The following is a 15,849-nucleotide window of genomic DNA, read 5'->3' as shown; positions in this document are numbered from 1 at the left end:
ATGGGTTTCGTATGCTTCAGTGAAAAGTGACTAACTTTCAGCGAGATCCCTGTTTTCCTGTGCGGTCTCACCGAAATGATCAAATGTGTGCTGAGACTTGAGTTGAAGAACTGAAGTGCTGTAGAGTGCCGGCACCAAAACTCGGAGCGGACCCAAAATGCCCCCGAAGCAACGGTACGGAAGTGAGCATCCGGCTGCCGCTCTACCGGGATGCCCCGGAGTACAAGGGCCAAGCCTCTATCCCCGTCAGCTTGAAATGCAGGGCAGCCCGCCAAGGTTTGTCTGTAGCCAAGCGATGGAGTTCCGCCAGATCGGATTTCGATGTCCGGAAAATAAAAGCAAGAAAGCATGGGGAGATTGATAGATTTGCAACCACGAGAGCGTCACTGGATATGAGTGGCATATCATATAAATAAAAGTAATAAATTGATGAAATACTTTTCTTAGCAAGGGCAAACTTCCAAAAACTCGAATTGGAGAGAATGTCCCCGGGGAATATGGCGTCAGGCTTGTGATTGGTCGACGAGTTACGATGTGTCCATGAATTTAGCAATCTACCCTTGTTCTCATTAAACAACTTTTTTACTCACATGAATTGGCAAAGTACCCAAGTACCGACCAAGCCTCCCCCCACAAAAAACTAACGACAACAACCTTCTTTACTTGTGCGTCTGATAAGAAAAATAGAGCCATGCACAATTGCTTGCTCTTTACACGTGAGGGGCGCCAAATGAGATGGTCGTTTTGGACGGCGTCCGATACTTGGGGACCAATTGCAGGCAAAACATCTCTCTTATCTGAGTGACGCCAACGATTTAGCAACGGGATGGTGCGTACAATATCTTGGTAGCTTGGTTCACGTGTAAGACGTAGGTAAGAGGGAAGCAAAAGAAGGTTATTTTGCTTAAACGAAACCATGCTCAAGTGTGCGGTGACGTTGGAGATGAAGCGAGTTGATAGCCAGTCTCACCATGTATATCTCGCCAAGCCTGTTACAGAAATGCGTTGCAATTCTTTGGCATCAACCAAGATGGCAATCTCACTTATCACACCAGACAAGACTGAGAGATTGCTCTATCGGTCTTCAATACGATTATCGGGCGACTTCCCAAGAGCCAAGAAGTCAGGGACGAAAAGAGCTGTAGCTGTAGCCGGTGCCTCAGCCGTACCTCACGTACCCCAGATATTACCTACGTGATTGACACGAGTTGAGGTTTTGCGGTGGTAATGTAATCAAACGGCTTTACACATCGTTCACCGTAATGGAATAATCCTTTCTGGCCTAGTAAATCGGACCAACCCTCCCTCTTGGTTCCCTCTCCGCATTTACGCACGACGATCAGCGAGCCAAGGAGTTTCTAGTCTCCGATCAAGATGCCCGTTTTTCGCCTCGATCCACAAGTTGCAAGGCCTCAGTCAAGAATTCATCATCACGGAATGGATAAACATATGGGATGGCTACGTAGTTTGAACCGACAACGGCGAGGCCTAACATCGCATCAAGCCTGTATCGACAGTACATACCTACACTTGCCAGCTGAGCAGATTAACTTCAGCTTTGCTCAAATTTCGGCTCGATATCTATCTACGGATATCAGCCGAGTCTTCTCATCCATGCCCAGGCAATATTTAAGATTGTTCCTTTCTTTTTGCCAGCTTCCCCCATGATCTTGATTCTCAAACATGGAGCAATCTGTCAACGGAGACCGTCTCTGACACAGAAAACCCCACGCTTCGTTCAGAGATATCACACGTCAACGGCGCCCCCCAAACTCCAGACCCCAGGGGATCCCTTGAGGTTGGAGGATTTTCCCGTCCTTTTTTCTGGCTCTCTCCTCTCCCCAGCTTCGAACGGTCCAATGAGATATGAGATTCCAGGTTTCGTGCATAGATTTTGGACGGCTGATGCCCAAGATGACAGCCCCCATTTGTGACTGGTGGCACAGGGTCTTACACCCAGTTTCTAGGTTACACGAAGCATGATGCTTTTATTTATAAATAAGAAATGACTTGTATGACGCTTTATTTCTAGCCATGCGTGTCGAGCAATGTGAGGACTTCCACGGACGGTAAGCTTCCTTCTTCCTTTTGGGCAGTGCATTGTTAATGCGAAGCCTCACAGCGCCAAAGCAAGTTCAAGTCAAGATCGGGCGTCTCGGAGGGCGTGTCAAGAAGCGATGCGGACTCTGTCCGGGACGAGACGACAAAGACAGGGGTGTTTCTTCGATCTCGAAAACCCAGGAACCAGCCGAGAACGGCGCAAAGAGGAGTCGACATAGTAGACGCCTTACCAAAGACGTGTAAGCGCGTTGGCGCTAGGGTCGGTACCTGGACAGAGCATGCAGGCGCCGCTATCTTTATCTCTATCAATTGGGGGGGGTACGTACCGATAAACATCCATGAGATGGTTTGTGGTTTGTGGTTTTTGTATGTGTCCAACTGGTTACTACGCTGTATCAGATCAATCTATGGCGGTATCACAGCGACTAACGGGTGCTCGTACAGCCCTGTGAAAGGCTGAGCCATGCTGGTACGTACCCTTAGACTCGCTATCTCTGCCCTGGGCTCTATCTCTGGTGCCCCCAGCTCAGCTCTGCTGCTATCTCTACCTCTTGTCTCTCATTGTGTATCGCGCCTCTATCTATGCCCGAACCATACCAGGAGATCTGCAACAAATTGTCCCACGCCCAGGACATCCATGGCGTTTTTGGCTCATGGAGACAGACCCGCGGCCGGCATGGGTATGGATATGGATATGGATATGGATTTGGCGTTGGGTTGAGTCTAAGATAGAGCAGTACTGTGCAGTGAGGCATGTAGGCATGTCAAACAATTATATTAAAGTCTTGCCCCATCACCTGCATTTCCTGTTTCTCTTCTCCATATTCCCTTCCGTTTTTATCCCACTAGGTTGTTTCCATAACTTCCTATAACCGGTGGAGCTTTCCTTCCTCTTGCTCTTCCTCTTCAGGACTCACTCGTCAATTACTTCACCTTGCTCGTCATTTAACGTGAGAGGGATCTGCTCAGCTTCATCGAATCTCACCTCTTCCATATTTCGACAACCTAAACCCGACGAACATACGAAACGAGATCCCACGAGACTTTATACACAATAATTCAACATGTCTTATGTTATCCCTGGACCCCCGACTGCCTTCAATGGCACCAACGAAGAGCTTGGTGGTGATTCCAGTATGTTTTTCCGTCGTCGACAACGCGAACACTCATCATCATCACAATCCAATACTAACACGATTCTTCTCCAGCTACCGAGAACCTCAACCAATGGTACCAATCCGGCGACCAGGCCTTCATCATCCTCTCCGCCTGTCTCGTCCTTCTCATGGTCCCTGGCATCGCCTTCCTGTACTCTGGTCTTGCCCGAAGAAAGTCGGCCCTCTCCATGCTCTGGGTTGTTATGATGTCCTTCTCCGTCATTGTCTTCCAGTGGTACTTCTGGGGCTTCTCTCTCGCCTTCTCTACAACTGCCAACAACCCCTTCATCGGTGATCTCAAGCATTTCGGTCTTATGAAGGTCTGGGGTGCTCCCTCAGTCGGATCTCCTCTTGTCCCTGCTCTGCTTTACTCTTTCTATCAGATGATGTTCTGCGCTGTCACTGGCGCTCTTACAGTCGGTGCTGTCGCCGAGCGAGGCCGCGTTGTGCCGAGCATGGTCTTCATCTTCTTCTGGGCTACTCTTGTCTACTGCCCTCTCGCGTACTGGGTCTGGAACCCCAATGGTTGGGGCTTCGTTAACGGCGTTCTCGACTACGCTGGTGGTGTTCCCGTCGAGATCGGCTCTGGCATGTCCGCGTTCGCTTACTCTTGGGTTCTGGGCCGCCGCAATGAGAAGATGATGATGAACTTCCGTCCTCACAACATCTCTCTCATCACTCTCGGTACCATGTTCCTCTGGTTTGGTTGGCTCGGCTTCAATGGTGGCTCTTCTTTCGGTGCTAACCTCCGTGCTGTTATGGCTTGCTGGAACTCCTGCCTCACTGCCATGTTTGCTGCTATGACTTGGTGCATTCTCGATTTCCGCCTGGCTCGCAAGTGGTCCATGGTCGGCTGGTGCTCTGGCACTATCTCTGGTCTTGTTGCTGCTACTCCTGCTTCCGGTTTCCTCGACCCTTGGGCTAGCATCATCCTGGGTGTTGTCGCTGGTGTCGCTTGTAACTTTGCCACCAAGAGTAAGTTGTCTTATCATTTCTTTTTACACACAATCGCTAACCTCACACGCAGTCAAGTTCCTTGTTCGAATTGACGACTCTCTCGATGTCTTTGCCGAGCACGGTGTCGGTGGTATCGTTGGCCTCATCTTCAATGCTTTTTTCGCCCGTGGCTCCATCATTGGCCTCGACGGCGTCAACACCGGTGCTACAGGTGGCTTCATGGATGGAAACTACGTCATTATTGGCTGGCAAATCGCTGCCATTGTCGCTGCCTCCGCTTATGCCTTCGTCATGTCTGCCATCATTGCTAAGATCATCGACTTCATTCCTGGACTGAAGCTCCGTGCCTCTGAAGAGGCTGAGCTCCTTGGTATGGATGACGATCAGCACGGCGAGTTCTCTTACGACTACGTCGAGGTCCGCCGAGACTTCCTTGCTTGGAGCCCTCACCGTGGTGAGCCCGCTGAGGATGGTGATGTACTTGAGCCTACCCATGGCATCCAGGAGCACCAGTCTATGATGAACCCAAGCGAATCCGATGACGTCCGCAAGACTCCTTCTCTTAACACACCCGATGTTGTTGCACCCGACGCGGTGATTACCGAGAAGCATGCTTAAACTTGCTTACGGCAATGTTATCTTTGCGAGTCATATTAGCCTTGTTTGATATAGAGGGGTTATTTTATTGCCAGAATTTCTTTTTATTAACTTGTGGGATGCTGGGAGTAGCAGGCAAAGGCGTTACGGATTTACCATCTTTTCGACGTATCTGCCTTGGATTGTTTTAATACCCGCTTGGTAGATGTGGATGGCTTTGGAAAAGCGATGCAGGTCCTTGGACACGTATATAATTTTGTGCCATGTGGTCTTATAGACAGTTACAAAATCAGATCACTATATATTATATTTATACATGTCTCGATCAAGCACCAGTGAAAGGACTTCAAGCTGCTTTGGCCTTTTCGATTTGGTTGAAACCCCATCCAAATGCCTACTGCAGTCTTGCTTCCATTTATTCAAAGGTACATGCTGCGCCAATTCTAATTGCTAACTATAATTAAGGACTAAACGGTACTTGTCGTTTTGCTAAATCTAGGTGGCATCTCATATTTACACACAAATTATATCTTTATATGCAAGGCCACACTTTCTCAAGAAGGCGGCACACCGTCTGTTACCTTACCATATGGTAATGACGAGTAATCTCCGAAGCAAGAGTAGTCGAACTGTGCCTTTTCTGCCATCTTGTCCTGAACCTCGATGAACGTATCCAGGTCACACCAGCCGTCCTTACGGTTGACGTCACATTCCGGAAAACTCCTGCCCAAAGGCACAGTCCGTTGGTTAAGTACGAAGTGAATGTACTTGGTCTCTTTGCCATCAAGGTAGCCGTCTCTCTTTGGTGAGACAGGACTGGGCGCCTTAATGATTTCGATGTCTAAACGCGCACCGAAAGGAGTCAGTTTAGAAACAACGAACTCATGTTCACCGGGATATTTGTCAGTGGGAAGCTCCTCAGAAAACTGGCGAAGGCCAAAGGCTGTCAGGATAGAGATAATGTTGGTGTCGTGAGAAAAGTCAAAGTAAAGACTTTGGTTCAGAGGAAATGTCTCCTTCATGCTATCCAGTGTCGTGTTAATCTGGGAGCCAGAGTAACCGAGGGTATGATTCTTAAGCCTTGCCATGACCTCTTGCTGGTAGCCAAGGCCAGTAGCTCGCTGCATCTCTCGTTAGCAGGGTTGGGGTTGTCAGAGAAGTCAACTTACGCCTACTGGGCTTTGGAACCCAGCCCCCGAAGAGAATCCAAGGTCGATAGAGTAGCCAAAGTGTTCCCATTCCTCGTATGTAAAGAGATCACAGAATCTACTAAAGCCGTATGCAACAGTTTCATAGGGACACATGTTTTGTGCAGCCCAGACGTCTGCTGGTGTCCACGTGAAACCCTTTGTCACATTATTGAATCGGGCAGTTGCTATGTGACTTTTTAGTTGTTGGTCTGCATATCTGACGGAGAGACATACCGTCTTTGAGGTACTTCTTATACCATGCGGCTACAGGAGTCACATAGTCCGCCTTGTCAGAGTTGGGGCAGTTCAGCCCTCCAGCAAGGGAGTTGTTGAAACCAGGGGCCTCGATGATCACTTCGATAGTGGCATTATTGGTCCTGCTGCTGTCAGACTACTGCAGCAAACACCTTGGACGAATCACGCTTACCACTCGAGGCCAAAAAAGCCAGCCATCCAGTTTTCTGCAGATTTCAGCATGCGATCCTGAGTCTATACACTGTCAGTATCTTGAGCCCTAGGTGGTATATGAACGAAGTTCACATACTGTAGTTCGGACGATGAGTTTGCTTTGAGGGTTGTACAAGCTACCATACATGTAACTATGCAAGACACCTGAACTCGTTGTCAGTTTTAAGTTCATAGTTCTGAACAGATAAACTCTTACCAGACTCGAAGAGCTCCTGTCGACCCCTTGGGACTAGGATAGCCTTTCCGAGTTCGTATTTCCAGTCCATCAAAAACTCAAGGGCGCCACTGGTCTTGAGGCCAGCCGAAGCATTGGCAAGTCGCTCGCCAAGGGTTGCGACGTTCGAACCTGGGGTTGGATATCGAGCACCATGACGAGAAAGCATCTGGACCTGAACGATCTCAGCACCTGGAGGGATTGGATACTCGTCCACGCCGAAGCCTGTAGATGGAGAATAAGGACTCAGGTAACCCATCATCTGGAAGATGCTTCGGTTACCCTCCTTCATGCCTTCGATAGGGATAGATGTCTGCAACGGATCATTGGGGACAAAGGTGGCAGTAGGCTCAAAGACATGGGTTTGTGCCATGAAAGCCGGCTTTCCAGTTTCAGTAACGCCGGGCCATAGTTGCGGCGAGGTCTGAAAATACTGGGGAACCCGGGGTGGGTCACCCGGACATGAGCCGGAGCCGGAGCCGGAGAAGGCAAGTGGAAGACTAAGATAGAGGTTTATGGCCATAAGAATAACGACAAGGCCCGAGAGAAGCATTATGGTGTTCCTGTATGAGCGAATTGGACCACGCGGTATGATTGGTTGAGCGGGAGGCTCCCTAGGGCCATCATCGTGACCATCACCCTCATCTTGATGCACTGGCTGATAGCCCGAAGCACCCGGGGCTGCTTTTGACTTGAGAATTCCTGAAGCTGGAGCCATATTGATACAGGGCTGGTTCGATGGTGATGGGTAGACTGTAGGTTGATGCGCGATAGCTATGCTGTCTCAACAACCACTCTCTATGACCAGCATAAGCGAAGATTGGGCTGTAGGATGTACCCCTTTGGCATGGGGCTGGGCCCCGGAGAAGTGATCTCAATGACAGTGGATAGTCGATGAAACAATCCGGTCAATCTACGCCCTAGAAAACTGGTGGAGGAAAGAGAGGAGAGGAGAGGAGAAACGGACGGGGGTGTCGCTCTGAGGCGACAAGCGCTATAATTCGATGGTGCTGAGTTCGATTTGCTTAATGATGTTGATGATGTTGCTTCTTTGAAGATTGGTTGAGGCGTCGAATTGATTGACCCTGCGCGTTAGGAGTAGCCCGCCTTGTGCAAGGGGAAAGTGGCCAATTGGATAGTCAGCCATGCACTGTGTTGGATCCCCTGCAAGCCCTGTTGGACAGGGGAAGGAATCCGATCTTCGGCTGTCCGTAACACTGAGGGGCATTTTCTAGCGTTCCTACAGGGCGACAACAATTGAATTGATACTGTCATAGGCACTGTACTGATATTGCCGGGTCGCTTAATATCCACAACAGAAACAAGCGCCAGGATCGCCGACCCCGTGACTATGGATCTCATCTCATGGGATCTCACCGTCGTTTCCACCTCAATCATCAGATCTCGAGTCTATTTTGAGAATGTAATGTAAACCTAGTCGTAGTCTTCGTTGCCTCTTCTCTCAACGCCTCATCCATAATCCTGATGCATATGGCTTGTTTTGCATTGGCAACGCGTCATTCTAGTCGCAGATCGAGGTCCGTCCTCTTGCCAATCTCGTCAAGGATTAGCGACATTCGTTGTTGTCTCGAAGACCATCATGATGAGTTGCAACATATCGCTATCTTTGCGATCATGTACAGACCAGTCATCATTGTTTCAAGACACAAAGTGCAAGATAAACCCGGGGTTCCTCCATGGAAGATATTTCGTTGGCTACTCAGGTCTTGAAACAAGCTGCTAGCTACCCTATCATGGTATCAAAACCATCATTCATCAGGAACAGAAGCATATCTGCCTGTGGGTCATCTGAAAGTTATCGTCTTCCTCCCTTCGATCTGCTCTGAAAGTCAACCACTTCGTCATCGATCCTAGCTAGGCATCCTTGACCGCCATTAATCAATCCATGACCAAAGGTCATTTCGAGGAAGGGGAAAAAGCCTCCTCGTGACATAGAATCCAATGCAAGGCGGATCGGTATAGAGACAACGCTGAGATGACGATGGAATACAAAGCAAGTTCCCCGAACCTAACCCTTGGTGGCTTCAGCCCAAGCAAAAAGCAAAAGGCCCATTCAGTTATTTTCGCTCTAACATAAGCAGACCAGACAAAAATCCGAGACCATGAGAGCTACGTTCTCGCCTTTCATCCAATACCAGATTTGTCTCTGCTGTCTCACCATGCCAACGTAACCAATCATCTGAAACTAAGCACATCTTGACCAACTATCGAAAGCAAGTCATTCATGTGTCAGCCATTCCATCCAGATTCTGTGCCAAATCTGATACCACCATCTCATCTTATTTCTTGTCTCAGCACGCAACTCTCGTTAAGAAACAGCCACATTTCTTCCTTGGTATCTTCTCACATTGGACAAGTCCCCCCACTGAGGCGTTCCATCCCTGGTCACCACCAAAGTCACAACCCCCATGGTCTTAAGTATTATGCCGGCTTTCCGCCAGCCTTCAAGCCTCGTTGTCTCGTCTTACCTGGTCGCAGCTATGGGTATGTGTTCGTTTCGTGTGGCTCTACGGATATATTATGCCAGCATTCTCCAAGCCTGAAGAACTCCAGAACAAGGGACTTGCATGCTTATAGAGCACCCCTGACACTCTCGACTTCTCCCCCTTACTGTTGCCAATGGGAGAGCACACAGCGTTCTGCCGTGAGACGCCCGGCTTATTCCCAACCTAAACGAAACATTTCTTGTAGTTTGGTACACATACGAATTAGACTTGTCACACTATCATATATCACTTTTATAGTCTTCTGTGCCTGAGCATCTCGATCTAAGTTATGCATGCGATTCCTTGTATTCGGCTGTCCCTAGTAGGTGCTAATACTGTATAAGCCTTAAACACACGTATTAATCCTTGATTTCTCTTTTTCAACCAATGCCCATCCTGCCATGCCCATAAAGTCAGATACCACACTGCACCGATAGACAGGTTCGCCTGAGACATGATAAACCATTCTTGTTAATTTTCCGCGACCGTGACACCCCAACAAAAAAAAAAAAAAAAAAAAAAAAAAAAAAGGAAATAAAGAAATAAAAGAACCTAAAAAAGCATACTCAAACTCGAGTGCAGGACCTTATTCATAACTTTTAATTTCTCCCCCGTTACCCTCAGATTCCCCATTGCCCTTTTTATGCGCCTCAGTTCCAAAGTTGATAAGCACCCCATTATCTTATCATGTCTCGAGAGCATGCATGAATGCATGCGAGTTCACCCCACAACTGAGGTTGCTCTAAGCGCTAGAAGCACAGTTTTAGTTGGCCTGAGACCTGAGGGGGAAGAAACCGTCTGGCATGGGCTCAATGTGCCAGATCTTGGGTGCTTCCCTTGTTGAAAGCAGCGGACCACTCTTGTCTCAGGTCTGCAGGGAGCTTCCATCCCAGCTCGTCATCGCGGAGTCTCATGCGTACCAAGTGTCGACGTTCCCGGGCAGCCTCACCGTTGACGAAGCCTTCTCGGCGATGCAAGATTGTGAGGTTGTTAATGAAATGCATATCACCTGCATGTGTGCTGATCTCCAGCTGAGTTGCCTTGGCAATGTTCTCAATGGAGTCCAATGCCTCCATCTGTCGTGGCGTAACGGCGGGAAGGTTGGTAGGGCGTGGGTGAATTGCATTTCCTGTGAGTGCCACACGCCCAAAGTTGATCAACACTCTCCCCTCATGATGAAAGAGGACTGGTCGGCACTGGAAACGGGGTCTATCACAGTATAGCGCGTCAGTTGATGCACTCCTTGCTAATCGCTGTAATGAGAGAAACAAATAAAGAGGATGTAGATAATCAAGTGCCTGAACTTACAGGGCGAATGGCCAGTCAGAGCGAGCAAGAGTGCGGACCATGTCCGGACGGCTAGTAGCAAGAACATTGTAGACAGTGTAGGCTGAGGCGATAATGCATTTGCCTCCCGAGACAGCGGTGCTACGTGTGAGCCAGCTGACTATATCACCAGCTTCCTCGTTGTGGAAAGTCTAGAGTAGAAGTTAGCCTGGTTGACTATTCCTTCCAGGAATTATAAAGAAAGATTAGCATACGATGGGGGAGGTGGAGTGTCGATGGTGACCAGCCTTGAGCTTGGATGAGTTGTCGGCGACGATATGGACTACAAATATGTCAATGAGAAAGAAGCAAGGTATTGGGGTCATTCGAGCCAACCTAGCATATTGCCTTTTCGATCTTGACGCCCATGACGATTGGCAATGTAAGACTGAATGCCAAGATACAGCACAGTCAAGTCCTCGACTGAGTACTTTTGAGGATCGAGGCCACGAATGACACCAAAGCCCTTGCCTTGGTGCACGTCTCGGCGGATACGATCCAGTCTTGGTCCCAGAGTGGGAAGAGGGAAGTTGTCTCGGGAGACACAATCCCCGTCAAGTCCCAAGGCTGGCTGGTGTTAGCCACATGATGAACGCCATGGAAGCTCGCCTCAGGAAAAGAGACGTACCTTTAAAGACCAGCAAAGCATTCTCAGCTTCCTGTAGATCGGATTCGCTCAGAGTGTGGATGTATTCCGATTCATCCGTGAATTGAGGACCAACCCAAGCCATAGGCTCGTCGAGAAACTTGGGCCACCCTTCGGGGACCCCAGCCGGTCCATCTGCCACGCGACTGACACAGCCGGCGGCCGCAGGAGCTAGTTCAACGGCCGGGCTCGGGCCAATGATGGGCCCAGCTAGGGAAGATACCATGGTAATGGTTCCTGAGGGAGAGGTTCCGCTGGTGGCTTGGTGGGGGTGTCTTGATACTGAGGTACTCTGTCAGCTAGCCTCCTACATGAGAAAAGGGATGTGTAAGTTTTGTTAAGAACCTACGTTACAAAACGCAGCGGGCCGTTGTCTGATGTCTGCTGGTATAAGTCAGGATCTGCGTGGAGACCAAGTGGATCAGGAAGAGATCGAATATGAAAGATGATATGTGAGTTGAAGGTGTGCTGGGGCGTTAAAAGAGAGATGAACAAGATGGAAGGAAAGGAATGGGACCTCTGGTGGTGCGAGGCGTCTACTTAAATGTGTTTGCTTAATGAAAGGCGGAGATCAAAACAGAAGAGAAAAGGAACGTTTGATACTATCGTGGCAAGTGCCCTTCGGTCAAGGTATAGTGACGTTGGAGGCGCCTCCAATTTCAAAATTCTGTGAAGAGTAACATGAACAGAAGGCGCAACTTACAGTCGAGATCAAGAGTAGCAGTGGCCGAGGAAAGAGGAAAAGACGGAGGTGCAAGGTGTTAAAAATACGGCAATAACGATGGATGGCATGCAAATTGCAGCACAGACGAACAGTTCTTGACGAGCGAGATTGAGATTGATGGGGAATATCAAAAGAACGTTCAGACTAAGTAGGAGGCTAGTAAGGTATTATTATAGCTTTTCCAAGATGTTTGGAAATCGGTGGTAGCCCTGTTCAAATTTAGAGATGAAGGTGAAGCTCCTTGGATATGCGGCTCTTGGAAGGATGTTGAAGTTATGTAACGTTCTTCCATGCTTCCTTCGTCCCCGTTTTCTCGGATTCGATGAGAGAGAAGGCAGGTATAATGAAAAATTTCACTAAAGGTAGATCTGCTTTTCGTTCCGTGGCTTCCACATCCATCCAATTTCGAGTACCTCTACCTTAGGACCTGGGTAGCTACCTTACACCACTTACACAAGGATTGTTGAGATAGCATCGGGTTGGCACTTCCAAGTTGGCAGGGTTAGAGACAGGGTATACGTAGATCGGGTACTTGCGTAGCCGTGCTCGTGGCAGGTCGCAGATACGCGGCGGCAGGAAGCTGCAACAGAACCCAGCAACGCGGGTATTCGCTGAACTTCCTGCCATATTCCAGGGCTAACGCCTTGAACAATTAAAGTGCCTGGTCAGGTACCGGTATCTCAGGGCGGGAAACGGAAGGAACAGACGAACTCTGAGGTATCAATTGGAGGTGAGTAAGTGCCTTGCCGTTGATCCTGTACTTCATTCGCGGTTCCTCGCTTCCATGTCACCAGTGGGTTGCTCAAAAGTCCTGGGTAGCAACATAAACTCTGGGTCGCCTCTTGTTGCAAGGGAGGAGGAAACGAGACGAGAGAGCACTGTAACATTCCTTGGGGAAACGGTCCGGGCCCTCGACTAGAGTAGGAAGAAAAAGAAAAAAAAAAGAAAGGAGAAGGAAAATTGATAGAAGTACCAAGCCTAGCCCAGCAAGGGTTGATTGATGTGTATGGTTCCAAGCTGTAGTTAGTTGAGAAAAGCAAAACACCAAAGGCTAAGAATGAATATGAGCTAAGACTCGGAGAGGCTCAGACTCAAGCTCAGCTGAGAGCCCAATCCTAGTTTAACCGAACTGGAGTAGCATGGTAAGGATGATCCTTCGTGTTGATCCCCCAGTAGCTACGTCGCAGCTTTTCTTTCCTAATTTTAGGTGTGTTTTAAAAGTGGTTCACCATTGGCTTACTCCATACTATGTGCACCTTGTTGGTTTCTCACTTATCTATCTGTGGCTGGCTGGCGTCACCTTTACAGTAACTACTAGCAGTACTCCGTAGCTGTGCTACTATAGGTAGTATTGTGTCTGTTCAACAAACTCGACAAGGGTCCCCCAAAACACGGCAGTCGATATTGATCCTTTGGCAATGGTTAAACTTTACTTGAGGTGTTATACAACTTCATTGGTTGACGGATTACTATCCGTTGCCACCCCCTTAGCTTAGGTTTGGTTCGTTTCTCGGGCCCTAATTACTGGTTCCCCGTCAAACCAACGCCAAAGAATGATGCCTAGGCGACGCGGACATCTCGGACGGTCAACAATCGACAGTCAAAGCAAAGCAAAGGCAAGGGATATGCAAATAGGCGCGTCTCATTTCATACTTCTCCCCCGTTCGTCCCATTGCCATCTCTCCGCTCTTCCCGAGGGATACACAACCTGAATAATTGACGTACTAATAAACCACACAGCATATAGAAAGCACTTATACAGAGTACTATGTAGTGCACAGTGCTGCATTATCCACACTATCAGACCAAGTCTACATAGTTAAGCCAAGCCAAGCCAAGTCAAGTCAGAGCATCGCTGCGGTATGAATGGCCCGGGGTTTGTCAAGCGCCGCACAACCAGGCCCGGCCCGTCCGGCATCCCTCCGCGAGCCAACCCCCAGCGAGCTTGGTACATATAAACCTTTGATCCGCCTCGTGTTTCTGTGCAACAATGCGCAACCCGTCAAAAACGCAGCAGCCCGTCTCCCATCGACACTCGGTGAGCAAATTCTCGCCTCTTTCTGTAGGTGGCCGCACACACTCTCGGTGCACCTGTCCCTCTCCTCTCACCGTCATCCCTTTTCTTCCATCGCATCACAATTTGTTGGCGTGCGCTCCGTTTCGTCCTGTTACATTGTTTCGCCTACGACCCTCCTCCCCGCCGCTTTGCCGTGTCCCGTATCGTGAACGGTCCATGTTACGGTTTGTCGGAACTGAACAAGAACGATCAATCTCTTGGGCTATAGCTTCTTCATCCGGTCCTCCATACCCAATTTAGCTGTTTATGTCATTTCTCTTCAAACCATCACACCAGTTCGGCTCTTTCTCTGTACTTCACCTGCTCTTGACCGCCTTTTCGTAACAAAAACTACCCTGGCATTTTAAAATGGTTTCATTATCGTTATCATCGTCATCGTCATTATGGCCGTTACTGTTGCCGCCGTCATCCACATTCACCGCCCTTCATTCGCTTCCTATACAGTCTCAGTTCCTGCATCTCCGCTGTGAGTACAGCATCTTCTCAAACTCTGCGCCTACCCATTTGGTTCCAGGTCACCCATTGCCTCCCTACTACCACAGAAGACAGCTAAAGATGTTGTTGGCCAACCAAACCCGATCATATTGTTGTTCGAGGTTGCCAGTTGGTCTCGAACAACTGGCTGACAAAAAAGTAATCATGCTCGTACACGGCCTTGTTCCGGATTTCCTCCCATTGCAACGCTGAAACCACAGAGTTCAAGTTAGCATCAAATCAGAGAGCCATGGTCACAGCTTGTATGGTTCTACATCCCCGAGGGTCGACTTACCATATCGTCTAGCCAGGTTGCTAGTATGATGGACAAACTTGATCTTTTCTTCATCCAAGCCTGCCAGTGTTCGCAAGTCTTGGTCTTTACAATCTTCCGAGAAAGGGTAGATGCCCTTGTTACAGTAGTGGAAGTGTGCGAGCAAGATGTTTGCGCCTGTTCAATCCCCAGTCAGCAAGCGCTTCCGTGCAGGATGGACCGGGGTGGTTGTGTGACTCACCTAGGTGGTATTCTTTGACCTTCTCCTCACGCGCAAAGCGTCGCTGCAAGTACATCAATAATCAGCAAACGTCACGGGCCACTATCGACTTTCAGGGCTATCTTACCTTCATGCCGTGCTTCTTTGCGTATCCAGCATCATGAGCTGTGATGAGAGCTGTGTTATGCAAAAGAATGAATATAACAAGATACGTTACTAGCCAAGTGCTCTGCTTGTTCTTTGACATCATCTTCTGGAGTTTGTCCAGAAGCTCTCTTCGCAGCTTGGTCTGTATGTGGTGAATCAGGATAAGATCCATCTGAGCGCCAAGTACAGGCGGAAGAGGGATCTTGCCATGGTTCGGGTTCGTTTCGTCCAGGATATTTTGCTTCATCCCCAAGGTCTCTTCTCCAACAATGAAGCTCGACCGCGTTGTCAGACGAATCGACATCCACAACAAGAGTGTATGATGAATAAGTTCCACGCACTCTGGCATAGTGGAAGGGTCTTTGAAGATTTTCCAAGCACGTAAGTACGTCCGGAATAGCAGGCCTTCAGGTGGGCCAAGCAACTTGGTAAAAGCATCCTGCATGCTATTCTCAATGTGGTCCAGGTACTCTTTCTTTCGCCTCCTCGAGGTTGACCATCGCATACGGAGGAATCTTCACTGATTTCTTGACACCCTTGTAATCCCAAGTACGTTCCAGCTTGTCACCAGCCTGAGGAATGAATCGTTGAACCTTCACCTTAACAAACTTATTCGATAGCCCCTCGGAAAGATAGATGGTTCTGGGCTCTTCAGTCGTAGCCCAGCTCTGTATCGGATCCGAAATGTTGTTGGTCCATCGTCGTGTCGATTCATTAACCGGGAAACTTGGCCTCGACTTGAAAAGTCGGGATAGTCCGTTATCTGGTATCTGGAGGCAAGGAAAAGCGGCCCTGCTCTCGAATTTTGAG

At 48.8% G+C, this 15,849-nt stretch overlaps 5 protein-coding genes across 15 annotated transcripts; 2 read left to right on the top strand and 3 right to left on the bottom strand.

The window, feature by feature from the left end:
- Positions 1 to 2,034: 2,034 nt before the first annotated feature.
- FOXG_00528 (uncharacterized protein) lies at positions 2,035 to 2,521 on the top strand (the record flags this gene model as incomplete). The annotated part of the gene is made up of 3 exons (XM_018376928.1): positions 2,035 to 2,069; positions 2,131 to 2,379; positions 2,506 to 2,521. 3 exons carry the CDS (start codon positions 2,035 to 2,037, stop codon positions 2,519 to 2,521), a joined length of 300 nt encoding a protein of 99 aa, XP_018232560.1.
- On the bottom strand, positions 2,159 to 7,734 carry FOXG_00526 (uncharacterized protein). Of its 2 annotated transcripts, XM_018376926.1 has the most exons (7): positions 7,483 to 7,730; positions 6,627 to 7,418; positions 6,507 to 6,574; positions 6,390 to 6,451; positions 6,197 to 6,339; positions 5,942 to 6,147; positions 5,093 to 5,893 (listed from the first exon to the last, which is right to left on the bottom strand). In XM_018376926.1, exons 2-7 carry the CDS (start codon positions 7,360 to 7,362, stop codon positions 5,327 to 5,329), a joined length of 1,782 nt encoding a protein of 593 aa, XP_018232558.1. In that variant the 5' UTR covers positions 7,363 to 7,418; positions 7,483 to 7,730; the 3' UTR covers positions 5,093 to 5,326. The 2 variants fall into 2 exon arrangements, with proteins under 2 accessions (XP_018232557.1, XP_018232558.1); XM_018376925.1 differs by having other exon boundaries at positions 2,159 to 5,893; positions 6,627 to 7,734.
- On the top strand, positions 3,126 to 4,793 carry FOXG_00527 (uncharacterized protein; the record flags this gene model as incomplete). The annotated part of the gene is made up of 3 exons (XM_018376927.1): positions 3,126 to 3,195; positions 3,270 to 4,193; positions 4,246 to 4,793. The coding sequence occupies 3 exons, from the start codon at positions 3,126 to 3,128 to the stop codon at positions 4,791 to 4,793; spliced, it is 1,542 nt and encodes a 513-aa protein (XP_018232559.1).
- Positions 7,735 to 9,426: 1,692 nt separating the features above from the next.
- FOXG_00525 (uncharacterized protein) lies at positions 9,427 to 12,941 on the bottom strand. 5 transcript variants are annotated; one of them, XM_018376923.1, is made up of 8 exons: positions 11,827 to 12,907; positions 11,473 to 11,507; positions 11,106 to 11,405; positions 10,814 to 11,044; positions 10,693 to 10,760; positions 10,460 to 10,629; positions 9,718 to 10,360; positions 9,427 to 9,547 (listed from the first exon to the last, which is right to left on the bottom strand). In XM_018376923.1, the coding sequence occupies exons 3-7, from the start codon at positions 11,347 to 11,349 to the stop codon at positions 9,961 to 9,963; spliced, it is 1,113 nt and encodes a 370-aa protein (XP_018232555.1). In that variant the 5' UTR covers positions 11,350 to 11,405; positions 11,473 to 11,507; positions 11,827 to 12,907; the 3' UTR covers positions 9,427 to 9,547; positions 9,718 to 9,960. The 5 variants fall into 5 exon arrangements, with proteins under 5 accessions (XP_018232555.1, XP_018232552.1, XP_018232554.1 ...); XM_018376920.1 differs by having other exon boundaries at positions 9,427 to 10,360; positions 11,827 to 12,941; XM_018376922.1 differs by lacking the exon at positions 11,473 to 11,507 and having other exon boundaries at positions 9,427 to 10,360; positions 11,827 to 12,490; positions 12,559 to 12,907.
- Positions 12,942 to 13,610: 669 nt separating this feature from the next.
- On the bottom strand, positions 13,611 to 15,845 carry FOXG_00523 (uncharacterized protein). 6 transcript variants are annotated; one of them, XM_018376914.1, is made up of 5 exons: positions 15,020 to 15,845; positions 14,914 to 14,956; positions 14,694 to 14,849; positions 14,425 to 14,607; positions 13,611 to 14,360 (listed from the first exon to the last, which is right to left on the bottom strand). In XM_018376914.1, exons 1-4 carry the CDS (start codon positions 15,542 to 15,544, stop codon positions 14,504 to 14,506), a joined length of 828 nt encoding a protein of 275 aa, XP_018232547.1. In that variant the 5' UTR covers positions 15,545 to 15,845; the 3' UTR covers positions 13,611 to 14,360; positions 14,425 to 14,503. The 6 variants fall into 6 exon arrangements, with proteins under 6 accessions (XP_018232547.1, XP_018232546.1, XP_018232550.1 ...); XM_018376913.1 differs by having other exon boundaries at positions 13,611 to 14,607; XM_018376917.1 differs by having other exon boundaries at positions 13,611 to 14,607; positions 14,694 to 14,956.
- Positions 15,846 to 15,849: the final 4 nt, after the last annotated feature.

Source organism: Fusarium oxysporum, chromosome 1 (genome assembly GCF_000149955.1).
Source record: "Fusarium oxysporum f. sp. lycopersici 4287 chromosome 1, whole genome shotgun sequence".
In the NCBI taxonomy this organism is placed as follows: Eukaryota; Fungi; Ascomycota; class Sordariomycetes; order Hypocreales; family Nectriaceae; genus Fusarium; species Fusarium oxysporum.
This window is presented reverse-complemented; position numbering and strand designations above follow the sequence as displayed.